The sequence below is a fragment of the Lepidochelys kempii genome, chromosome 12 (genome assembly GCF_965140265.1).
Source record: "Lepidochelys kempii isolate rLepKem1 chromosome 12, rLepKem1.hap2, whole genome shotgun sequence".
Classification (NCBI taxonomy): domain Eukaryota; kingdom Metazoa; phylum Chordata; order Testudines; family Cheloniidae; genus Lepidochelys; species Lepidochelys kempii.
Genome location: NC_133267.1, coordinates 33,079,340 through 33,105,562, shown reverse-complemented (window position 1 = coordinate 33,105,562; position 26,223 = coordinate 33,079,340). Strand labels below are relative to the sequence as shown.

The 26,223-nt window shown below is 44.8% G+C and overlaps 2 protein-coding genes across 8 annotated transcripts in view; one reads left to right on the top strand and one right to left on the bottom strand.

Annotated features, from left to right (window-relative positions):
• The first annotated feature begins 207 nt into the window (after positions 1–207).
• Positions 208–9,746, top strand: SDR42E1 (short chain dehydrogenase/reductase family 42E, member 1). Of its 3 annotated transcripts, none has more exons than XM_073308060.1 (3): positions 208–298; positions 6,978–7,084; positions 7,834–9,746. In XM_073308060.1, exons 2-3 carry the CDS (start codon positions 7,017–7,019, stop codon positions 8,939–8,941), a joined length of 1,176 nt encoding a protein of 391 aa, XP_073164161.1. In that variant the 5' UTR covers positions 208–298; positions 6,978–7,016; the 3' UTR covers positions 8,942–9,746. The 3 variants fall into 3 exon arrangements, with proteins under 3 accessions (XP_073164161.1, XP_073164162.1, XP_073164163.1); XM_073308061.1 differs by lacking the exon at positions 208–298 and adding an exon at positions 480–1,180; XM_073308062.1 differs by lacking the exon at positions 208–298 and adding an exon at positions 2,249–2,491.
• A 3,661-nt stretch (positions 9,747–13,407) lies between these two features.
• PLCG2 (phospholipase C gamma 2) overlaps positions 13,408–26,223 on the bottom strand; it is a 94,172-nt gene continuing 81,356 nt past the window's right edge. For 4 of the 5 annotated variants that reach the window (XM_073308054.1, XM_073308053.1, XM_073308052.1 and 1 more), the window contains 2 exons: positions 22,203–22,387; positions 20,794–20,881 (listed from right to left, as the gene is read on the bottom strand). In XM_073308054.1, coding sequence (XP_073164155.1) covers positions 20,833–20,881; positions 22,203–22,387 — 234 coding nt within the window. In that variant the 3' untranslated portion in view covers positions 20,794–20,832. Of the gene's footprint in view, positions 20,882–22,202; positions 22,388–26,223 lie in introns of all 5 variants that reach the window. The other variant, XM_073308055.1, reaches the window with a different exon arrangement.

Below are 26,223 nucleotides of genomic sequence, written 5' to 3'. Positions count from 1 at the left end.
TCAAGCGGCCGCCCCCTTGCTGCGCGAAACCTGCTTGTGATCACGAGAGCGCCGCCATCGTGTTGTACGGACTCCCAGAAGGACCCGCCCTACGGAAGCCCATTCAGTTCAGTAAAGCCCACGCTATGCTCTGCTCCGCCGGCGACGGTGCCCCGGACACGCGCGATTGCTCCGCGCGCGGGTGGATGTGGATGGGGATGGGGCGGGGGAAGGGAGCAGCGCGGGCCCGCCTCCGGCAGCGGCTCACCCCGCGGGCCGGGGCGGGGCTGAGAGGGAGAGAGCCCGGAGCTGCTGGGAGGTAAGGGGCGGCGGGGGGGCACCGTTCGCAAGGGGTCCGCAGGCCCCGCCCCGCCTGTGGTGAGCCCCCGGGGGGTGGGAGCTCTGTGTCCGTCCGTCCGTCCGTCCGCCCCACATCGCTGTGACTTGTGCGCCCTGCTACCGATGGGGGCGGCCCCGGGCGCTTTGCCAAGCGCGCTCCCCCGGCCGGGGCGGGGGGCGCTGGCAGCCCGGGGCTCAGGGCGCGCCTCCCCGTCGCTGTGAGGCCGCTCCCCCGGCAGGCGGCGGGGCCTGGCTGTGAGAGCCGGTCTGCCCCGGCCTACTGCCGACTCCCCGCCGCGGGGAAGCCGTCGGGGCCTGTCGCCGGCAGAGCGGGCCGAGCCGGGAGGGCGGGTCTCGAGCGCCTGTCTCAGGCCCCGGCAGACTGAGTCCAGCCGCGGAGCGTATCTCCTCCGCTTGTCTCGCCGCTCCCCAGCGGGTCAGCACGGCCAGGCGGCGGCCCTGCCCCTGGCCGGTCTCCCCGGCAGCGAGCCGCCCCTGGCAGCGTTAGCTCTGCCCGCGGGAGCGCGTCTCCTGCCCGCCTAGCGCTGTCGGCACCGCCACGTCGGGCGCTCAGGGGCTGCTCTCTGCACACGCCGGACTGGCAAACGTTTGACCGACAGAAGGAGCCAGTGGAGACCAAGCCAAGGGGAAAAGTCGGTCTAAGCTAGGCAATCTGAGTTACGTGAAGAGCGTATCCACCTCGCTTAGATCCGCTGACTGCAGGGTGGATGGGAGATGCTCTCCTGCCCACTCTTCTGGGTCCGGTGGAGGGGAGGGGAGAGCAATCAGCAGCTGACTTAGCAGATCTTCACTCGCCCCACTAAGTCGACCTCCGAGGCACCGATCGGCTCCAGTAATAAGGGTATGTCTACACGACGGAATAAGGTCGAATTTATAGAAGTCGGTTTTTTTAGAAATCGGTTTTATATATTCGAGTGTGTGTGTCCCCACAGAAAATGCTCTAAGTGCATTAAGTGCATTAACTCGGCGGAGCGCTTCCACACTACCGAGGCTAGAGTCGACTTCCGAAGCGTTGCACTGTGGGTAGCTATCCCACAGTTCCCGCAGTCTCCGCTGCCCATTGGAGTTCTGGGTTGAGATCCCAATGCCTGATGGGGCTAAAACATTGTCGCGGGTGGTTCTGGGTACATATCGTCAGGCCCCCGTTCCCTCCCTCCCTCCGTGAAAGCAAGGGCAGACAATCGTTTCGCGCCTTTTTTCCTGAGTTACCTGTGCAGACGCCATACCACGGCAAACATGGAGCCTGCTCAGGTAACCGTCACCCTATGTCTCCTGGGTGCTGGCAGACGCGGTACGGCATTGCTACACAGTAGCAGCAACCCCTTGCCTTGTGGCAGCAGACGGTACAGTACGACTCGTAGCCGTCATCGTCATGTCCGAGGTGCTCCTGGCCACGTCGGCTGGGAGCGCCTGGGCAGACATGGGCACAGGGACTAAATTTGGAGTGACTTGACCAGGTCATTCTCTTTAGTCCTGCAGTCAGTCCTATTGAACCGTCTTATGGTGAGCGGGCAGGCGATGCGGACTGCTAGCAGTCGTACTGTACCATCTTCTGCCGAGCAGCCATGAGATGTGGATGGCATGCAGTCCTTCTGCACCGTCTGCTGCCAGCCAAAGATGTAAAAGATAGATGGAGTGGATCAAAACAAGAAATAGACCAGATTTGTTTTGTACTCATTTGCTTCCCCCCCTCCCCTGTCTAGGGGACTCATTCTTCTAGGTCACACTGCAGTCACTCACAGAGAAGGTGCAGCGAGGTAAATCTAGCCATGTATCAATCAGAGGCCAGGCTAACCTCCTTGTTCCAATAAGAACGATAACTTAGGTGCACCATTTCTTATTGGAACCCTCCGTGAAGTCCTGCCTGAAATACTCCTTGATGTACAGACACCCCCTTTGTTGATTTTAGCTCCCTGAAGCCAACCCTGTAAGCCGTGTCGTCAGTCGCCCCTCCCTCCGTCAGAGCAACGGCAGACAATCGTTCCGCGCCTTTTTTCTGTGCGGACGCCATACCAAGGCAAGCATGGAGGCCGCTCAGCTCACTTTGGCAATTAGGAGCACATTAAACACCACACGCATTATCCAGCAGTATATGCAGCACCAGAACCTGGCAAAGCGATACCGGGCGAGGAGGCGACGTCAGCGCGGTCACGTGAGTGATCAGGGCATGGACACAGATTTCTCTGAAAGCATAGGCCCTGCCAATGCATGCATCAAGTTGCTAATGGGGCAGGTTCATGCTGTGGAACGCCGATTCTGGGCTCGGGAAACAAGCACAGACTGGTGGGACCGCATAGTGTTGCAGGTCTGGGACGATTCCCAGTGGCTGCGAAATTTTCGCATGCGTAAGGGCACTTTCATGGAACTTTGTGACTTGCTTTCCCCTGCCCTGAGGCGCATGAATACCAAGATGAGAGCAGCCCTCACAGTTGAGAAGCGAGTGGCGATAGCCCTGTGGAAGCTTGCAACGCCAGACAGCTACCGGTCAGTTGGGAATCAATTTGGAGTGGGCAAATCTACTGTGGGGGCTGCTGTGATTCAAGTAGCCCACGCAATCAAAGATCTGCTGATATCAAGGGTAGTGACCCTGGGAAATGTGCAGGTCATAGTGGATGGCTTTGCTGCAATGGGATTCCCTAACTGTGGTGGGGCTATAGACGGAACCCATATCCCTATCTTGGCACCGGAGCACCAAGCCGACGAGTACATAAACCGCAAGGGGTACTTTTCGATAGTGCTGCAAGCTCTGGTGGATCACAAGGGACGTTTCACCAACATCAATGTGGGATGGCCGGGAAAGGTGCATGATGCTTGCATCTTCAGGAACTCTGGTCTGTTTCAAAAGCTGCAGGAAGGGACTTTATTCCCAGACCAGAAAATAACTGTTGGGGATGTTGAAATGCCTATATGTATCCTTGGGGACCCCGCCTACCCCTTAATGCCATGGCTCATGAAGCCGTACACAGGCAGCCTGGACAGTAGTCAGGAGCTGTTCAACTACAGGCTGAGCAAGTGCAGAATGGTGGTAGAATGTGCATTTGGACGTTTAAAGGCGCGCTGGCGCAGTTTACTGACTCGCTTAGACCTCAGCAAAACCAATATTCCCACTGTTACTGCTTGCTGTGTGCTCCACAATATCTGTGAGAGTAAGGGGGAGACGTTTATGGCGGGGTGGGAGGTTGAGGCAAATCGCCTGGCTGCTGGTTACGCGCAGCCAGACACCAGGGCGGTTAGAAGAGCACAGGAGGGCGCGGTATGCATCAGAGAAGCTTTGAAAACCAGTTTCATGACTGGCCAGGCTACGGTGTGAAAGTTCTCTTTGTTTCTCCTTGATGAAACCCCCCGCCCCTTGGTTCACTCTACTTCCCTGTAAGCTAACCACCCGCCCCTCCTCCCTTCAATCACTGCTTGCAGAGGCAATAAAGTCATTGTTGCTTCACATTCATGCATTCTTTATTCATTCATCACACAAATAGGGGGATGACTACCAAGGTAGCCCAGGAGGGGTGGTGGAGGAGGGAAGGAAAATGCCACACAGCACTTTAAGCACAGCACTTTAAAAGTTTACAACTTTAAAATTTATTAAATGCCAGCCTTCTTTTTTTGGGGCAATCCTCTGTGGTGGAGTGGCTGGTTGGCCGGAGGCCCCCCCACCGCGTTCTTGGGCGTCTGGGTGTGGAGGCTTATGGAACTTCCCTATGGAACTTGAGGAGGAGGGAGGTTGGTTACAGAGGGGCTGCAGTGGCAGTCTGTGCTCCAGCTGCCTTTGCTGCAGCTCAACCATACACTGGAGCATACTGGTTTGGTGCTGCAGCAGCCTCAGCATTGAATCCTGCCTCCTCTCATCACGCTGCCGCCACATTTGAGCTTCAGCCCTCTCTTCAGCCCGCCACTTACTCTCTTCAGCCCGCCACCCCTCCTCCCGGTCATTTTGTGCTTTCCTGCACTCTGACATTATTTGCCTCCACGCATTCGTCTGTGCTCTGTCAGTGTGGGAGGACAGCATGAGCTCGAAGAACATTTCATCGCGAGTGCGTTTTTTTTTTCTTTCTAAGCTTCACTAGCCTCTGGGAAGGAGAAGATCCTGTGATCATTGAAACACATGCAGCTGGTGGAGAAAAAAAAAGGGACAGCGGTATTTAAAAAGACACATTTTATAAAACAGTGGCTACACTCTTTCAGGGTAAACCTTGCTGTTAACATTACATACATAGCACATGTGCTTTCGTTACAAGGTCGCATTTTGCCTCCTCCCACTGCGTGACTACCCCCTCAACCTTCCCCCCTCCCTGTGGCTAACAGCGGGGAACATTTCTGTTTAGCCACAGGCAAACAGCCCAGCAGGAATGGGCTCCTCTGAGTGTCCCCTGAAGAAAAGCACTCTATTTCAACCAGGTGACCATGAATTATATCTCACTCCCCTGAGGATAACACAGAGAGATAAAGAACGGATGTTGTTTGAATGCCAGCAAACATACACTGCAATGCTTTGTTCTACAATGATTCCCGAGTACGTGTTACTGGCCTGGAGTGGTAAAGTGTCCTACCATGAAGGACGCAATAAGGCTGCCCTCCCCAGAAACCTTTTGCAAAGGCTTTAGGACTACATCTAGGAGAACCGCAAATGCCAGGGCAAAGTAATCCTTTCACATGCTTGCTTTTAAACCATGTATAGTATTTTAAAAGGTACACTCACCAGAGGTCCCTTCTCCGCCTGCTGGGTCCAGGAGGCAGCCTTGGGTGGGTTCGGGGGGGTACTGGCTCCAGGTCTAGGGTGAGAAACAGTTCCTGGCTGTTGGGAAAACCGGTTTCTCCGCTTGCTTGCTGTGAGCTATCTACAACCTCCTCCTCCTCATCATCTTCTTCATCCCCAAAACCTGCTTCCGTATTGCCTCCATCTCCATTGAAGGAGTCAAACAACACAGCTGGGGTAGTGGTGGCTGAACCCCCTAAAATGGCATGCAGCTCATCATAGAAGCGGCATGTTTGGGGCTCTGACCCAAAGCGGCTGTTCGCCTCTCTGGTAGGCTTGCCTCAGCTTCTTCAGTTTCACGCGGCACTGCTTCGGGTCCCTGTTATGGCCTCTGTCCTTCATGCCCTGGGAGATTTTGACAAAGGTTTTGGCATTTCGAAAACTGGAACGGAGTTCTGATAGCACGGATTCCTCTCCCCAAACAGCGATCAGATCCCGTACCTCCCATTCGGTCCATGCTGGAGCTCTTTTGCGATTCTGGGACTCCATCATGGTCACCTGTGCTGATGAGCTCTGCATGGTCACCTGCAGCTTGCCACGCTGGCCAAACAGGAAATGAGATTCAAAAGTTCGCGGTTCTTTTCCTGTCTACCTGGCCAGTGCATCTGAGTTGAGAGTGCTGTCCAGAGCGGTCATAATGGAGCACTCTGGGATAGCTCCTGGAGGCCAATACCATCGAATTGTGTCCACAGTACCCCAAATTCGAGCCGGCAACGTCGATTTAAGCGCTAATCCACTTGTCAGGGGTGGAGTAAGGAAATCGATTTTAAGAGCCCTTTAAGTCGAAATAAAGGGCTTCATTGTGTGGACGGGTGCAGGTTTACATCGATTTAACGCTGCTAAATTCGACCTAAAGTTCTAGTGTAGACCAGGGCTAAGTGACAAGCCCTCTGTCATCCACAGCTCTCCTCCCCTATTCCACTGAGTGCATTGCATTGGCTGGCTTCATAGGGAGCATGTGTATCTGGATACACATGTTGTTAAGGTGGTGTCCCAGAAAATAAAAAAGCCTGACAATCTTATATAGACTTATATAATCCGACGAAATGGGTATTCACCCATGAAAGCTTATGCTCCAATACGTCTGTTAGTTTATAACGTGCCACAGGACTCTGCTGCTTATATAGACTTAGGCTTTTGTGTAGGTTTATGGGCATGAGTTGGCCTCTGGATTTGAGTGGGAATGTGTATAAACCTATGCTGTGCAGGTTTGGGGCCAAGGAAGTATACTGGCCCTTTGTTTTCCCACTCTTTGAGTATTTTAGGGATATTTACAAGTAAGTATACAGGTGAAATATACACATAATACTTCGACAGGTATGATGGCTTAGGTAGGGAATGAGTATATATATTAAGGCCATAGTTGGTGCCATTTCTGCATAAAGATATACACATACAACTATGTATATATGAGTACTTGATGTATTATCACAGTACACTAATAAAGCTTCAGGTATATGGATATTTGATATGGAATTGTTATGCAAATGTATTCAGTGTATAAATTAGTGGCATTTCTATAGTACCGGGTAGTTTTGTAGTGAGTTTAATTGAATTATTCAGTACACACCTGTATAACATCAGAATATGGCCTAATTTAATGGAAACTGAGAACCCTCTTGCTTATTTGGCTATTAGTAGTTCATATATTAGTAACTGTCATATTCACAATGTGGTCTTTTTGTTATTTGTTTGTATATGCCTTTAGAAGAATAAAGGGACGGGATCTATTCCTGCATTACTTAGCAAATGATGTAGTCAGTCTCCTAAAATTAAAGCACAAACATATAACTTAGAATTGCTAAATATTGGGAGATGTTAAAATGCAGTGAAAATTATTTTAATTATGCAGTTTTGTCATGCATTTTTTTTTTTTAATTTGCAGGTCAATTTGCTCAAATAAAGTAGTGCCAAAGGAAAAAGGATGCACATAGAAAATGTGACCAAGGAAACAGTCCTTATTACAGGAGGAGGTGGTTACTTTGGTTTCCGGTTAGTGCATAAAATATTAACTTTATTTTACATTAAATATAGTAGCAAACACTTTAGAGTGCAGATCTTTTTAGTGAAGTGAGTCTGTAAAAATAGCACCACAGGGCTCTGTGCTTCTTGTCTCTTAGTGATTCCAGTGCCTCAAAGACAATGCTAAAGATCATGGGCTTGAGCTCAGTTGCTCTTATATTGAAAGGCTACCTCTAGTTCACCAGCTGCAAAACGAGTACCTGATTTACCAGGTTTGGGCAGTCAAAGGTGGTCAGATGTGATGCTGGCCGTCACTCCCTTGTATACTGTTGGCTATGAAGCTGCTGTGCCTTACTCACACCTGAATAGGTAGCACAGATTCTTGGAATATGTCTACACTTAAACCAGTGCAGCTAAAGGGCTTCCATGTAGACACTGGCTATAGCGACAGGAGGGGTTCACCCATTGTTGTAGTTAATCCACTTTCCCAAGAGGCAGTAGCTATGTTGACAGAAGAATTCTTCCATCAATCTAGCACTGTCTACACGAGAGGTGAGGTCAGCATAACTATGTCTGCAGGGGTGTGGATTTTTCACGCACCTTGAGAGACATAGCTGTGCGTAATGTAAGTATTCAATGTAGGCCAACCCTCAGACAACTCTGACCAGCAAGAATTCAGCACTGAAATAGTTTACCAGTTTCTTCTACTCATGGGTGAAATGTTTCATTCATCGTTACGCTATGTATCTTAGTAACATATGGTCTCGGTCATGTTTTAGTTTAGGTTGTGCCCTATACGAAAAGGGAGTTGACGTGATTCTCTTTGATGTCCTGAAGCCAATCCAACCTGTGCCAGAGGGAGTGAAGTTCATACAGGGGAATGTCTGCTGTCTCTCTGAAGTGGAAAAAGCTCTCAGAGATGTAATCTGTGTATTCCATATTGCTTCCTATGGAATGTCTGGCAGGGAGCAGCTGAACCGAAAACTTATAGAAGACGTTAATGTGAGAGGAACAGAAAATATCATCCAGGCTTGCAGGAAAACAGGAGTGTCAAGTCTGATTTATACAAGTACATACAATGTAGTCTTTGGGGGCCAAGTTATAGAAAACGGGGATGAATCTCTGCCTTATCTACCACTTCACCTTCATCCTGATCACTACTCCCGGACCAAGTCTTTAGCTGAGATGAAAGTGCTGCAGGCAAATGACACTGAACTTGAAGAAGGGAAAGGTGTGTTAAGGACCTGTGCTCTCCGACCAGCAGGCATCTATGGGCCCGGAGAGCAAAGGCATCTTCCAAGAATAGTTAGCTACATTGAAAGGGGATTGTTTAAATTTGTATATGGAGACCCTCTGAGTTTAGTGGAATTTGTCCATGTAGATAACCTAGTTCAGGCTCATATCCTTGCTTCAGAGGCACTCAAAGCCACTAAACAGCACATAGCTGCAGGCCAAGCTTACTTCATTTCAGATGGCAAGCCAATAAACAACTTTGAATTTTTCCGACCTTTAGTTGAAGGCTTGGGTTACCAATTCCCAACTGTTCGTGTTTCTCTCTCCGTTGTATATTTTTCTGCATTCCTAACTGAAATGGTCCATTTTTTTGTAGGACGAATTTATAATTTTCAGCCTCTCCTCACTCGCACTGAGGTTTACAAAACTGGCATCACACATTATTTCAGTATGGAAAAGGCCAGGAAAGAACTAGGGTACAAACCTGAGCAGTTTAGTCTGACCGAAGTAGTTGAGTGGTTTAAATCCCAGGGACATGGAAGAAAACTCAGAATCTATACTATAAAACATCTGATTAGGGATGGAGGGTTGATCTTGCTGTTGGCCGCAGTGGTGCTCTCATGGCTTCCAGCAGCAGTAACACTCTCTGTTTGATAGATGTTGAACATTGAGCTTGGGCTCTTTTTATAGGGTGATAAAATATACAAAGTACTTGAAACTTAAAATAAAATTAGATCTCACTGTTCTCTGAAAAAGTGCATACATTCAGTGATGAAAATAACTTTGCCAGTTTCAAAAGTTTTGGCGTTCCAGAACAATGTAATAATACATACCAGAATATTTTAGCATTGGTAGTCCATATGTTTGTTTTATGTCTGCTGAAGGGACTATTCTGTTTCAATGGATTAACAGTATTGCTGTGTTTTTTTAAACAAAATTATGTGTATATATTTATAATATAATCCACTGTACATTAAAGTGCGGCCATACATTGAAATAATGGTATTGCAGGTTTCCACATGACTCTGTGACTTCCATATCAAATGAGAGGTTTTCTCTTTAACTGAGCCCCTTACATTCTCATCCTTCACACTGAATGTTAAGCTTCTTTCCTTCTTGCCTATCATCACAAGAAATAAAGGTTCTGCAGGCCAAATTGGGCCCCCAGAGACATCTACAATCCTGTTGTATTCCAGTTATGCCATTAGTGCTTTCAGCAGCTTGCACAGGTATAACTGATTGGAACTGGCTGATGCTGATTTGGTGGGTGATGCATAAGAAGAACAGAATCCAGCTCACATGCTTTCAGTGGTTGGAGCAAAGGACTGGAACAATTCATTGGTGTCACTAGAGTAAATAGGTGTGATTGGTGAATACACGAACAGAATGGAACCACTGATTACAAATGTGACTTTTTTGTGTACAGTCTCTTCTCAAAATAGAACTGCACTTTCATTTAGCAGAGAGTCATACACGGGGTGTGAAGTTCAATGATTGCAAATGGCATTTTGTTTTCAGTTATAGAGGCATGCTGCAAGGTGTATAACCAATTGTCTTCATTTGGCCTTTTTCACATTGAGAGAATTATATCCATGATCCTTGCTACTGAGAAGATTCCTGTACCCCTGTCCAAAGGAACTGTATTCTGAAAAGTTCATACATTGTCCCTTGGGGGGAGGGATAGCTCAGTGGTTTGAGCATTGGCCTGCTAAACCCAGGGTTGTGAGTTCAATCCTTGAGGGGGCCATTTAGGGATCTGGGGCAAAAATTGGGGATTGGTCCTGCTATGAGCAGGGGGTTGGACTAGATGACCTCCTGAGGTCCCTTCCAACCCTGGTATTCTATGGTTCACTCCTAGCCTTCGGTGCACTCAGACCTGACCAAAAATGAGCTGTGATCTAAGATAGAGGGATATACCTAAAGCTTCCTCATGTACAGAGGTGGTAAATTCACTCTAATTCCAATTCACACAGGGAATTTTTCCATTAGGATTAACATCAAAAAGGTTGAAATACGCTCGAGTGGTTAATCCCTGCACATTAGTCAATTTTGTCATACTAGATAAGATCTATGACCCTAATACCTCTTACTGTCACAGGAACAGTGAATTAGGTAGTGTGACAGGATCATTGGCTACTCTGATTATTGGTGGATTGGGAGTATACATGCTTGGGAGTATAAACCACCAGTTGGTGTCAAGATCTTGCTTGAGAATTTGTACCACGTGAGTTACTTTTGGTCATCTCATAATGATCTGGCACACTGGTGTTAAACAGAAAGCAAACATGTAGTAAATCCAATTTATCTAGGAAATCTGTTAGTTCTAACCCTTACAACTAGTCTTCAGGTTCTGCAACTCTAATAGATCTAGTAGAAGGTTTGATGATTTGCAAACTAACATTGGTGCAGCCATCTTTTCATTCAGAGGCCAAATTCATCTCTGGTATTGAATTAAGTAGAGTTACATTACAGAAGAATTTGACTCACAGTGGGTGGATTTGCTATTGACCAAGCAGTGTGCTTACAAGGGGAAAAAAATTAAACACGGAACTAGAAGTTTTGGGGGTGCTTTTATGGGTTAAAGGTATTAGATGTGTAATGTCTTATTCTGGAACACACTTCTATACAGTAGGCTAATCTGTAGCAATTACTATTAAAGTGCTTGAAGAAGCTCACGTTTCTAGATTTTTCCAACTATAAAAAATGCTTATTTAAAATGAAGGAGTTGGTTCAAGTGTTAAGTAGCTGAGGGCCTCAGTATTATCAAGCAGTTAAACACCATTCCATCAACTGCCCTTGGCTAACAATTATTTTTGTGTTCCATTGTTATTCAAGCTTCTAAAAATACTATTACAATAATTTCCTTAACATGTAGTATCACCCCAAAAGGACTTCATGTTTTTATATGAGGAGCTATGAACATTTTATATTATGAAACTTTGAATTCCACTCACAGCAGCCTTTTTAAGTAGACTATTTTTCAGTTTACGACACGGGGGAAATACTGATACGTTTTAGCATCCATAATTTTGGGAACAACAATTTTGTTCCTGCCCTTTATGTTGACAAGTCAAATTCACACTTGGTTTTTTATCTAAATTTTAAATAGTCTCGTTTTGACATTGGAGCTACCCTAATTCTGATGTTTAAAAGAAATTCCCCAGCAATTTAAGTTCAGTCTGCCTGACAGCCTTAGTTCTTGCTGCCTAGCCTGCAGTTCTGAGCTTATATAGAACTCCAGCTCTGAGGGGAAGGTGGATGGCTAGCGGAAATACACAGAGGCAACTCTTGAACAACACACACAGTCCATAACCTCCCTTCTTCAAGAGCCAGTACTCCACCTGGGGGATGGTGGCTGAGGAGTTCTTAGCTAAACACAAGTTGTAGCACCGCTCTTCCAAACTGGGCATCTGAGGAGCAGCATGTGATGAAAGTGTGCATCAAACTTGAAGTTGCTGCTTTGCTTAACTCCACCAGGGGGCACCTGCCTAAGCCAGGCCACTGGGGCTGCAACAGCTCCCATGGAATGGGTGTTTAAACTAAGGGGTACTGGTTTCCTAGCTGAGATGCAGCAGGGTTCTATACATCTCCTAATCCATGACCTTCAAGGGTCAGAGTATAAAGGAGAAAGACGGCACTTCCTCTTTTTCTTATGCCCCTCTTATTGATTCTCTCTTCTTACTTTTACCTTGACAGGCATCTGTAAGGACTTGCTGTGCCAAGACAGACATTGGCAGCAGAGGATATGTCTGGAATTGGTGCCAGTGGTTACTATGCCAAATGAAGAGTAGGCACTGAGGGGAGTTCTTCCTGCATTGTCACAAAGGCTATTGTGCCTAAATATGCTGTACTGGTTTGCTCTTCACTGCCACTTTCAAATTAACTAGCGCCAGGCAATGCCAGATAAGGGATTCATTCTTAGTGGAAGATCAAAGAGATTCCAGTCTTGGGCCCATGATAGAAGGCAGCACTGAGGCCAACGCAGCAAATAAGTCGTGCCCTGTGTTTGAGGACCTTGGCTCAGAGCAGACAATGAAAACCTGTGTGTTTATAATGCCTCAACAACAGCTTTGCTGGGAACCTCAGGGAGATGTGCCAACATCTTGAGTGAAAAGATTAACCCGTGACAATATTTCTGATGAGCAAAAAGGCCTGGATGGCTGTATGGATAAAGATTATGTAGAGCACTGGATTGCTTTTAGCCATTACTTATAAGAGCAGGCCTGGATCACTTAAACTAGATTATTTGCAAGAGTAAGGGCTCTGGGATCATCCAGGACAAGCAAAACTGTGAGGAAGGTAGTTTTTTCATGCAGTGAGACAAAATGCACACAAACCAAAGAAAAATAACCCCAAAAGCACATGATTTGCTCCAGGAGCCTCTCCCCAGTGCCTGACCTGCCTATGGAGCTCAGCTGGACACAGGAGAACTGCACAGAAGCAAGCAGGATGCAGGAGGAATCATTCTCTGCTCATCCACGGAGCTGGTCCATAGCCATTACTCCCTCCTGCTCCCTGCAGGTGGAAGGACATGTGGATCCACGAAATGGCAGATCCTTTAGCTCCAGACCCTTTTCCTGAGACAGCATGCACAGGGAGGAACACACCTTCTTCCCAGCCCCCAAAATAGCCTGCTCACCCACTCCCAAAACTAGTTAGCTGTATGTGAGTAATATGGGGATAATGATGCTGATCTCCCTTTGTACAGCACTTTGAGATCTATGGATGAAAAGCACTGTATACGCTAGTCCATACTAGATCAGCATTTGGTATTGTCAATAATTCTTCTGTCTTCCAGCTCTTCCTAGTAAATAGAACAAAGGACTGGTGATAGAAAGGAGTGAGGGACACCTTGCCTCTTTCACTTTTCAAAATCAAAATAGGAAACCTGCAGCTTACTAAGAAAAATAATTTTAAACATCCCCAAAAATCAGCTGCAGATGTTCCATTTCCAGTGTTTTATAATGATCCTTTATCTAAGCCAGCTCCACATTTTTTTTTCCTTGTGCAACTGGGTAAAGATCATTAAGGTATTACTTTAACTCGCAGACTATGCCACAAGGTTTCCAAAATTTAGTACACGCTTGGTGTTCCTGAATGTGAATTATCAAAAGTACAACTACAAATTGAAAATGTATCTATTGAAATTTTAGAAGAGATGCCATTAAAATTTCTAGTGCTCAAACTACGTCAACACTTGACATGTGTCCCTCCCTTCCTTCTCAAAACATCTTTAAAGAGTTGAAGTAGCGAGGCTGATATTTGTAAATAAGAAACTAACACACTAGAGATTCATTGAGAATTTATGGCAGCTCTTTAACCGGTCACAAAAGTAACAGATACCAATGAACACGCACACACTTACATATGCACATATATACTTATTTATTTAAAAAAAAATAAATTAAATTTCAATTATCTCCACCCCAGCTCCCAGAGAACTGACTGGGTTTTTACAGCCTCTGCTGCTAAAAAAAACAAAAAAAAAAACAATGCATTTTCCTTCAAAAATGTTCATTATTTTCTAATTACTGAAAAAGTCCCCAAATTTTCAACAATACACTGGATTGTTTAATCTAACAATACGAAATGATCCTCAAGGAACATTATTCTAAGCGTGTCAGAAATCCTTATCTTTAGTAGCTCTGGGAGGTTTGTTTGATTCCAAGGACTAAGTGTACACTGAATCTGAAAGCAAGCTTCCCAGCCCAAGCCATGGTTGCTCCAAGCTCCAGCCCAAGCCGCGGCATCTACACAGCTATTTGTACAGAGCTAGTGTGAGCCCCACCAACATGAGTCTGTAGACCTGGGCTGGAAGGCTCAGGCCCAGATGCTTTGTAGACATGCCCATAAACACTGCTGTTACATAGGAGAAGAAAATCTTGGCTCCTGATGGGCTAAAATAGTCATGTGATGAGAATCAGTAAATTTCTACTATTTCTGAGGAGGTAAACAATATTCTGGCCTGGAACTAAGTCAACCAGTGAGATCACACATGGAAATAACTACATCCTAACTCAATCAGCTGAGGTCAATAAAAATTTCCCCTCAACTCATACTACAGTCAGTCAGACCACTGCCTCTTGATTGGTTCCAGAGTATTCAATAATGATCTTTTCTGAACCTCTGAATTCATCTCTCATTTGGAATGTTAGTTAAAAGAAACTGCAATATTAAAAAAATAGAATCATGGCCAAAATGGAGAAATTTCCAGATGTGTCTGAGGAAAACATTCAGAATGTATGTAACAAGCCACAGATGCAAATTTTCAGTCAGCCTCAACTTGGCCTCTAATTTGGCACATACACATATTCATAGATTTAAAGGCCAGCAGAGGCCATTAAGACCATCTAGTTTGACCTCCTGCGTGACCCCGGCTACACATTTCACCTGCATCACACAAAGTAACATGTAGCTGAACTAGAACTGATCTGTTAGAAAGACTTCCAGCCTTGATTGAAGGACCCCAAGTGACATAAAATTTACCACATGAGCAGGTAACTGGGCGCTCATGCAAATGGCATTTGCCTGTGTAATTAAGGAAATTGCATATGCAGAAATTTGTTCCCTAATTTAATGTCTGGTGAACATCAGGATTACTGTCCTTCCAAGTAGATACAGCCTTCAGTTTTGTCTTGGTAAGACTTCACCTCTAGGGTGAATAACATCTGACATACATCAATATCAACAGAATCATAACAGCCTCAAAGCCATGAGAGAATTGACATGGAGTTTACCCTGGCAAAGTATCCAGAGGCTTTTGGGTAAATGTGTTCTAACATAGAACACAAGAAATTAGGATAGAAAGAACTATTGCTCAATTTTGACAAGGCCTTGAATGTCTGCAAAATTGGTAATTCAACCCTTTTCCTTCCAGGTACAGTACAATATTTGGGAAGAGTGATTCTGGAAAAGTAGCTCACTGTAAAATGAGTTGAACTTAAACATACATTTAAGGGCTCTTCTCACAACCAGTTTAACATAGCACATGTGCAGAGAATCTTTGAAGTGTGGTGCAATGTGCTAATTCATAAACATTTACACAGCAGTAGTAGAGGGCAATATGATTCATCATACATATGCTGCTCTGTGGCAGCAATGCTTATAACAATGAGAGAAGCCAGGACAATTATGCCATGTGGACAATTTATGTCCAGAAGCCAGAGCTGATGTTTTTATTTAGTTTTGAATTTTTGGCAGAAAATTATTGGGATCTTGTCCAAGGAGAATCTCTCACTTCGGGGCTCTGGCAGTCATAACACTATATCCAAAATACTTCACTGAGAAATGAGAACACAGCATTGTCAGGGTGTTAATCTTACATATGGCTCGAGGAGCTGTTCAAAGTGTCTATTTTTTTTTTTTTTTAAGGGAGGTGGATTTCCTGTAAGAACAAACTTTTTGGGCACCTAGTGGTCTAGCATGCAAGGATTTCTGGAATTTTCGCTTTCCCGACCTGCCTGTTAATTGGCTGCCTGGCATTGTAGCAAACTCCCCCAGGGCAGCCCCTAGGCAATATGGTCTGTGGTGGTGATTTGGCAGGAAGCAGGATGGGGAAGAAATCTGAATCCACATGCAAAAAGTTCTTTTCCTTTAAGTCCCAAGCTGTGCATCCCAACTTCATTTGGGGACAGAATAGTTTTTCGACTTATCAGGAAGGAGAAGAGTAAACGTACTTTAACGTGCTACTCCTCTCTTATCTTTTGGATTTGGTACCTGGTATTTAATTTCCAAAAAATGTACAAGAGAAGCCTGCATCTTCAGGGAGCTTGTATGCAGAGGGAAATTCAAAACCCAACCCTAGTATTTCCTGACTCTCTGCTATAGCACTTTCATATGAAGATAAATGAGACAAGACTGTCTTTCTGGAGTAACTGAAACCTCAAGGGTGCTCCTTGAAATATCAGCTGTGAATGCATAGTGGAATCAATTAAATGAATTTTGAGATAGCAGATCAGCAGAAGTGGTGGCATGGGGAGCAAGGGAAACTGAAAATCGCTGAGGCAGTTCACTGTGCAATGAATTCCAAACGCAAACACGCTTTCAGTGGTGAGAGATCCAACATTACCTGTGTGTCACTTTAAGCCTTGGGCAATTACTTAGACAGAAGAAAAGAAGCTCTTCTGCACTTACCTGAAATGTACATTCAAACATACAGATTGCAAAACTCCACCCACATATGCATACTGTGACTAGTCATTTCTTATTAATGAGTAATGTGCTACTAACATGAAGAATCAATGCATACAAATATTAAGATGTTTGGTATCTGATACATCATCCAAACGCTTCTGCTGGTGGGATGGTGTTCCAAGAAGGAGGAGTGCTAGGCAGAGGCGGGCTCCACCTAATGAAGAGAGGGAAGAGCATCTTCGCAAGCAGGCTGGCTAACCTAGTGAGGAGGGCTTTAAACGAGGTTCACCGGGGGAAGGAGACCAAAGCCCTGAGGTAAGTGGGGAAGTGGGATACCGGGAAGAAGCACGAGCAGGAGCACGCGAGAGGGGAGGGCTCCTGCCTCATACTGAGAAAGAGGGACGATCAGTGAGTTATCTCAAGTGCCTATACACAAATGCAAGAAGCCTGGGAAACAAGCAGGGAGAACTGGAAGTCCTGGCACAGTCAAGGAATTATGATGTGATTGGAACAACAGAGACTTGGTAGGATAACTCACATAACTGGAGTACTGTCATGGATGGATATAAACTGTTCAGGAAGGACAGGCAGGGTAGAAAAGGTGGGGGAGTTGCATTGTATGTAAGGGAGCAGTATGACTGCTCAGAGCTCAAGTATGAATGCAGAAAAACCTGAGAGTCTCTGGATTAAGTTTAGAAGTGTGAGCAACAAGGGTGATGTCGTGGTGGGAGTCTGCTATAGACCACCGGACCAGGGGGATGAGGTAGATGAGGCTTTCTTCTGGCAACTCACGGAAGTCATTAGATCACAGACCCTGGTTCTCATGGGAGACTTCAATCACCCTGATATTTGCTGGGAGAGCAATACAGTGATGCACAAACAATCCAGGAAGTTTTTGGAAAGTGTAGGGGACAATTTCCTGGTGCAAGTGTTGGAGGAACCAACTAGGGGCAGAGCTCTTCTTGACCTGCTGCTCACAAACCGGGAAGAATTAGTAGAGGAAGCAAAAGTGGATGGGAACCTGGGAGGCAGTGACCATGAGATGGTCGAGTTCAGGATCCTGACATAGGGAAGAAAGGAGAGGAGCAGAATACGCACCCTGGACTTCAGAAAAGCAGACTTCGACTCCCTCAGGAACTGATGGGCAGGATCCCCTGGGAGAATAACATGACGGGGAAGGAGTCCAGGAGAGCTGGCTGTATTTTAAAGAATCCTTATTGAGGTTACAGGGACAAACCATCGCGATGCGTAGAAAGAATAGTAAATATGGCAGGCGACCAGCTTGGCTTGTCAGTGAAATCCTTGCTGATCTTAAAACACAAAAAAGAAGCTTACAAGAAGTGGAAGATTGGACAAATAACCAGGGAAGAGTATAAAAATATTGCTCGGGCATGCAGGAGTGAAATCAGGAAGGCCAAATCACACCTGGAGTTGCAGCTAGCAAGAGATGTTAAGAGTAACAAGAAGGGTTTCTTCAGGTATGTTAGCAACAAGAAGAAAGTCAAGGAAAATGTGGGCCCCTTACTGAATGAGGGAGACAACCTAGTGACAGAGGATGTGGAAAAAGCTAATGTACTCAATGCTTTTTTTGCCTCTGTCTTCACGAACAAGGTCAGTTCCCAGACTACTGCACTGGGCAGCACAGCACAGCATAGCATGGGGAGGAGGTGACCAGCACTCTGTGGAGAAAGAAGTGGTTCAGGACTATTTAGAAAAGCTGGACGCGCACAAGTCCATGGGGCCGGATGCGCTGCATCCGAGAGTGCTAAAGGAGTTGACGGATGTGATTGCAGAGCCATTGGCCATTATCTTTGAAAACTCATGGCGATCAGGGGAAGTCCCGGATGACTGGAAAAAGGCTAATGTAGTGCCCATCTTTAAAAAAGGGAAGAAGGAGGATCCTGGGAACCACAGGCCAGTCAGCCTCACCTGAGTCCCCGGAAAAATCATGGAGCAGGTCCTCAAGGAATCCATTCTGAAGCACTTAGAGGAGAAGAAAGTGATCAGGAACAGTCAGCATGGATTCACCAAGGGCAAGTCATGCCTGATTAACCTAACTGATTTCTATGACGAGATAACTGGCTCTGTGGATGAGAGGAAAGCAGTGGACGTGTTGTTCCTTGACTTTAGCAAAGCTTTTGACACAGTCTCCCACAGTATTCTTGCCAGCAAGTTAAAGAAGTATGGGCTGGATGTTCGGACTATAAGGTGGATAGAAAGCTGGCTGGATCGTCGGGCTCAACGGGTAGTGATCAATGGCTCCATATCTAGTTGGCAGCCGCTATCAAGTGGAGTGCCCCAAGGGTCGGTCCTCGGGCCAGTTTTGTTCAATATCTTCATAAATGATCTGGAGGAGGGTGTGGATTGCACCCTCAGCAAGTTTGCAGATGACACTAAACTGGGAGGAGAGGTAGATACGCTGGAGGGTAGGGATAGGATACAGAGGGACCTAGACAAATTAGAGGATTGGGCCAAAAGAAATCTGACGTGGTTCAATAAGAACAAGTGCGGAGTCCTGCACTTAGTACGGAAGAATCCCATGCACTGCTACAGACTAGGGACCAAATGGCTGGGCAGCAGTTCTGCAGAAAAGGACCTAGGGGTTACAGTGGAGGAGAAGCTGGATATGAGTCAACAGTGTGCCCTTGTTGCCAAGAAGGCCAATGGCATTTTGGGCTGTATAAGTAGGGGCATTGCCAGCAGATCGAGGGACGTGATTGTTCCCCTGTATTCGACATTGGTGTGGCCTCATCTGGAGTACTATGTCCAGTTTTGGGCCCCACACTACAAGAAGGATGTGGAAAAATTGGAAAATGTCCAGCAGGGGGCAACAAAAATGATTAGGGGACTGGAACACATGACTTATGAGGAGAGGCTGAGGGAACTGGGATTGTTTAGTCTGCGGAAGAGAAGAATGAGGGGGTTTCAAAGAGGATGGATCTCGACTGTTCTCAGTGGTAGCAGATGACAGAACGAGAAGTAATGGTCTCAAGTTGCAGTGGGGGAGGTTTAGGTTGGATATTAGGAAAAACTTTTTCACTAGGAGGGTGGTGAAACACTGGCATGCATTACCTAGGGCGGTGGTGGAATCTCCTTCCTTATAAGTTTTTAAGGTCAGGCTTGACAAAGCCCTGGCTGGGATGATTTAGTTGGGGACTGGTCCTGCTTTGAGCAGGGGGTTTGACTAGATGACCTCCTGAGATCCCTTCCAACCCTGATATTCTATGATTCTATGCTCTTGCAGAGAAACAAACTTGCTGATCTCATAGGTTTTTTTCCATCTATAACTTGTATGTTCCTACTAGTGACTGAAGCCATAAGGATAATGTATCTATCTGTATTTCTGCACAGTTATGTTATGGATTAAATATATTTTGGGTAAACAGACAACATTAAAAAAACCAAACAGCACTGATTGACATTATCTTGTAAGAAGGTCTGCAAGACTACAGATGGACAGTTTTCAAACAATTCATTTGTATGCAGATTAGCAGCTGGAAGGATGTGAGAAACGATGTTACACCGAAGTAAATTATCCAACTGGAGTTTAAAATACCTTTTCTTTCTCGCTCCTACCTTATGTATAAAAAATATTTTCTTGCACTGCCTTGACGGAGCTGATTTACGTGACACAAAATAATGTCGTATTTCTCTCTCTTTTTTTTTTAAAGCTTTTCACAGAATCCAACAAATAACCCATCTACAATCTTGGAGTACATTTAGTTTTAGAAAATTAACTCATTCACTGGCATTAAAAAATGTAACAAGAAACATCTATCAGAAGAAAATACAGCATAAAATATTCTGGGCAATGGATGGTTATGTGTGGGGGATACAATCTGCTGTATCTGATGTCACAATCATATTGTAAAAGTGCTTTTACAGCATGTAATAAATTAAACCCATTATCTGTCAATCATAAGGAGTCAGATTATTAATGTTGTGTGTGTGCAAATGGTTGTGAATGCCTAACTTGTGTCCTGTGCACACAAATACTGTAGATGATTTGTACTTGTACTTTGGGTATTCGTAAGGGTAAGTTAGCCCTGCACAAATGCATGCAAGTTGTCTGCACACCCTGTAGCTGTGAAAAGCTGACCCTTAGTTTCCTTCTTACTCTAAGGTTTGTGATACTGGATGCAAATAATGACTCGAATATGCAGAAAATCTAGCCTGCACTGTGTGTATGCTTTGTACAGAAGATAAATTAAACAACAATGAAAATAGTTCCTCCTACAAGAAAAATTAAGGAAACCCATCTTTCTTCTTAGTAAATTCAGCCTGATGAGACCTTCATTGAGTATGACGATCAGGGTAAATTAATGTCTCTTCCTGAATGGCTTTCTAAAAGGTGCACCAAAAGGAATAGCTTCTCTAGGAGTAGAATTTGCTGTTACTGACTTTCTTCTCCTTTAATCTTCAGGAAAAAGAAAATTCAAGTCAACAATTCTGCTAGGTATTCTAAGAAAAAATACAAAGGTCAACTCAGCAACTCTGTGTACTTCCATTTCTTTTCTTTAAATTAAAATGTAAACACAGTAACAGCATATATATGGCACTTCATATATTCAAAGCTTTGTACATATATTTTTTAAAAAGAGCCAAAAAATTCAAAGAACAATGTCATGGACATTCCCACAAAAATGCACACACAAACTACTTTCATAACTCTCTATTTGCATGCTGAAATGCTGGTCCTTCTAGGAATATCCATTTTCCCATCTTTAAATATTTGGTCCCCAAATATTCCAGTTTCCACCCAGTTTACTAAAAGGTAAGTGTCTCTTGGGGTGTGCTTATAATTATCACAACATATACTTACAGCACCTTCCATCCAGGAATCTCAAAAACACACCACACCCCAAGGAAGTGAGTAAATATCATCCCCACTGAACACAGAGATGCACCAGTACACAGAAATTATGTGGACTTATGAATAGAACTCATGAATCTCAACTCTCAGTCCTTTGCGCCTACCACTAGCCCATAATATTAACTCAGCTCAGCTCCCCACCTTCAGCTCTACCACAGACTCACAGGGTGACAGGATAGTTGCCAACTGGGTTTTCCTTGGATGAATGCCAGCAGCACCTTGCTCCTACTGACCAATCATAACCCTGGCTCTGCATTGAGCTGTGGCATTGGTCACTTCTCTGGTTCTAAAGAGACCTGAAAGACTGGCCTCTGATTGGCTGGGAGGAAAGGATTTGACCCCTCTCCCCGCTTTAGGCTGGGGGAGGAGCAAACATCCATTCAGGATCTCCTCCTGCTACAGGAAGGTCCTGTTCTCCCTGTACCCACCCATAAGCTGGGGCAAGGCTTAGGGCAAGGGGTCTTTTTTCCTTAGGATAGAGTCTGGGAATAACTGGCAATTCCATGTTGTCGCTAAGACTAACCATTGTGTTTTCATTGGTGTTTGAGTCAAACCGGAACTATGTTCTGGTCCCACATGTTCCAGTATGTTTATGTCACAATGCAGTCTTTATGGTGGGTAATTTATTTGGCTGTTTGAGCTGGATGGTAGGAAAGGGTCTAAGCTCCAAAGATTGTGGCATTCAGTGAGTCACTGGGACCAAGACACTCATCAGCATGGGCTGCTGGAGTCTGGTTCAGTGGAGGCTCAAACTCCCTTTACAAGAGTGAAGCATGGCTTCTAGTCCAAGCCAAGTGGGCCAGAAATTATCTTATCTTAATAAAGCTGAAGCCTTTGTGCCATACAGGACCCCTTAGATATGAGGACCCTTTTGGGGGACCCTGGGCAGAATAAAGAGGATCAACCTACCTCCTGCTGCATGTCTCTTGATACATTTGTAATTGGTTCTCATTCACACTGAATTCTTTTAGTAAGGCATCTCTGTTAGGGTTCCTTAAGTTCTGGTGGGTGTCATACAGGAAGAGCTGGTTGTTCAGCTCTGCCTGGCGCTTCCGAAGCTGCCGACATGATGAATAAAGCGCCTCTTCGCTTTCCTTCAAGAGAAAAAGAACACCAGAAACCAATTCAGCATCTTACACAAGCTATTCTTCCCTGATTTTTCTAAGTAGTAGTTTGTAAATTATTTTTTGTAAGACACATGTGGAAACAAAATAAATAACTGAGAAAACACTGAAAAAAAGAAGATGCTCATAAAAATAAGCTTTTAAAAAAGGTAAGGTGTTCAAACACCATGGTGATCAGTGAGAAATAAATGGATTACAGAGAAAGCATTTGATGACGTATACAGGTATGCTGAGGAAAGAAAGGGAGGAGGCTGTGTGTTACAATTGCAGTTACTTTATCTTCTAATAGTCTTGAAACACTGGAAAGACATTTTAATTTTTGAAGGTTATATCTGATAGAGCCCAGTATGCAAACACTACCAAGGATTGGGCTATTACTAAGTCTCATTGCTTCCAATGGAGTTTCTTATTAAGCTGCAAACGAAAGGTCAGATTCTTCAAACACCAAGCATTAAATGGGACCATTCATGGCCATCAGTACTATGGCTAAGGGGGCAGATTCTTCACTGGTGTAAGCTGTCATAGCTCTATTGACTTCACTGCAGCTATGACAGTTTACACCAGCGAAGTATCTGCTCCTTAGGATATGTCTAAACTGCAGCCAGGAATGAGCCTTCCAATCCCAGCAGATACACTTGGCTAGTGGGACTCAAGCTAGTACACTAAAAATAATGTCAGAGGTTGCAGCTCTGGCAGAGACTCAGGCTAGCCACCCAAGTTCAGACCCAGGGGGTCAGGTGGGCTGGAGACTTCAAGCTGCCACTCAAGCCACTAAGTCCACATTGCTATGTTTCGCACGCTAGCTTGAACTATGCTTGAGCGCGTCTGTTCACCAGGCTGAGGGGTCCCAGCTGCAGTGCAAGCTTATCCTTAATGTTTGCAGGATTAGGCCTTTAATTTGCATTTGTACTTGCATGTCATCTTCTAGAAAAAGGGCTCTCAAAATTCTTCACAAACAAACAGTTAGTAAACCACAATACCCCTTTGACACCGGGAGCCATTTATGGACTATTTTAAAACATTATGCACACGGGTAATCTCATCTGTGTAGTGCCCATCTGTGTAAATCTTGGCAGGACTGGGGTCTTAAGTTCCACACCAATATCAAAACATCCCACACCAACAAAGAAACATGCGACCAGTAAACAGAAGGCACTGTCACAGCAGACATACTAATAATCAAGCTCCTTTCACCCCTCAGCCCACTGGCTCCCCAGATGCCTAAGATAATGGATGAGCTTCGCAACATGCTTACCAGGTTAACAAACTGTAAAATCAAGGATACACATACACACACGCACACCATCCCCCTGCACTACAGCTGATACCGTGCTGCAGCTCCCTCTCTGGGGATGTCAAGGAGCTGAAGCACAACCTCTCTGCTCTACCCTACATAGTACGCATTTTAAAAATATGAAATAAAGGGTCTCATTTTTAAAGGGGACCAAGCTTGCCTCCTTCAGTCATAAATGAGGACATGCAAATGGCCAATTGCTGACCACTTAGACAGCTACATGCCCTCATTTATTCTCACAAGTAACTGTATCCACCAACGCTGGATTTGAAAAGTAAGATTGAAGTGGACACTTTGGGAATTTCTGTTAAAAACACAAATGCCAGCTAAACTGATGATAATCTGAAAATGCTTCAAAAACAGTCATACTTTTGACAGCAAGTAAATCAAATTTGCAAGCAAATAAGACATGCTTCTAAATTTAAAAACTTTCTTAATACACTTACATTTCTAGACTATATGGAAAGACTCCAGTTAATTTCAATAGGAACTGGATAAGGGCTGACATGATAAAGATGCAAATATGTTATAACAGTGTATAAATTATGTCTCAACAAATTTCAAAACCATCTGCAAGACCTTTCATAATGTTAGATTGCCTCTCCAAGTGTATGCAGGTGGGGTTTCTGTATAAATAGATCTGTTATTAAATTATAACATTTTATGGAGGATTTTCTTTAAAAGCAGCGTAACAGATGGAAAATACCTTGATCGTTTTTATGATGCTTCTAGGTTGGTTTGGCAAAGGTTCTAAAAGTTTTATGACCATGGCAAGTCTTTGTTCACTATAGACTGTCCAAAAAAAAAAAATCTTTAAAATTTCTCCCACCACTGAATCAGCATCCTGAGGTTTCATCACTGTAAATATACATTTGCGCTGCATCTCAATTTTGGTTTACCAAGCTGGAAGAAAGGGGACTGAGGCTGGGAGATGTGCTATAGTCAAAGGACTTATTGCTGAGAAGGTTGAGAGGTGCACGGCTGCTATGAACAACACTTTAAAAGACACCACTGCCCCAGGCAAATAATGAGTTGGATTTTTTGAAGAAAATCCCAGACACCAGGGATTCTCAGCATATTTACATATTGAACATGGATATCACTTTGTAAAGCACTGAGTCACTATCGGTGGAGGGATTTGTAGGAGGTGGCAACAACAAAGTCCTATCTAGCCTTCTATGCCAGGCTCATCCCCATGGGATTTGAGACCTTATGTGTTTAAAAACTCTTTTTTAAAGGATATACATTTTATTTATATACACAAGTCTCATATTATGACCCTCTCCCCCCTTGCGATCCCTCACCTTTGACCCCTTTTTTTCCTTGGCACCCTTCCTTCCCCCTCATGATCCTGACCTCTTATTTTCCCTCAGACCCCCGCTCATTGCAACTCCTCTTTTCTCTCCCTTCTCCAGTGGGTAATGGAAAGCTACAATGGCTGCCAAGAAGCTGACAGGATTGCATACAGTCATTGCATAGGGGGTCTCGTGAGACTTTCTGCACAACTTGGAAAAGAGTGTTTCCCAACTCCTCCAAGTCTGCTGCTTCTCCTGTGAAACTGAGCATGTCTGTAAATGCAATACCTTCCAGTTCAGTGTCTACATAGCTGCAGGACTAAATCCCTCCAGAAACCCAGTGACTTACTGATGAGAAGCACATAGTGTTCTGCTGTAAGAAATGCAGTGGCCAGATTCTGGTGTCAGTTACAGCAGCTTGTGTTTGGAGTCACTCCATCAACTCCAGTGGGCTTACACCAACGTAAAGCAGAAACAGAGTATTTTTTCCTCTGAAATTTGCAGTATGTGGGAGATCACCTTGACTCCCTAGCATCTCACTTGTTTCATAGAGTGTCTATCAAGCCTGGAGAATTGTGACTTGAAAATTTGGAAAGTGGAAAGAGCACTAACTAGACAAGATGGGTCTGGTTTAAAGTACTGTATGCAATAACTTTGGGTATCAATAGTAATTAACTGCGTGTGGCTCACCCACCTGCCTGGCTGATTCCATTCCTAACGATTTGTAATTTTTTTCCAAGAAGAGGATTATGTGCACACAAAATTATAGTGGTTCAAACAGATGTTCTGTGAAGGCTTAAAATGAGGCAGGTTTATCTGCAATGGGATCCAGTGCTGGGTCTCTGTTTTTTATGAAATATTGGCAATTATTGTTTTTACTTTTGCTCTTTGGCAAAGCCTTCTATTTTTCCCATAGATTGATTCTGAAGACTGGAGAAGGAATATATTCTGTCCTGAGTATCTACTGCCAAGTGCGGCTTCAATATTAGTGAGTCTCACCTCCAAGAAGGGCATAAAAGCTTGAGAAGAGCTCTTTCCTACTGCCAGAGAATTAAATTCTAGCCGGTTTTATTCAAATCAAGGAGGCCAGCGGCAATGCTGCTGTGTGAGCAGAACACTCTTTAAAAGAGTGAGACATCTCTCCACCCAGATAGCGAGCAACTGAATTCTGGTTAATGAACATTCAGGAACCAGTGTGAAAGATTTAAGGGTCACAC

Coding starts and splice junctions, on each gene's coding strand:
- SDR42E1 (XM_073308060.1), top strand. CDS start 7,017: ATGCACATAGAAAATGTGACCAAGGAAACAGTCCTTATTACAGGAGGA. Junction 7,085..7,833: donor GGTGGTTACTTTGGTTTCCG/GTTAGTGCATAA, acceptor GTCATGTTTTAG/TTTAGGTTGTGCCCTATACG.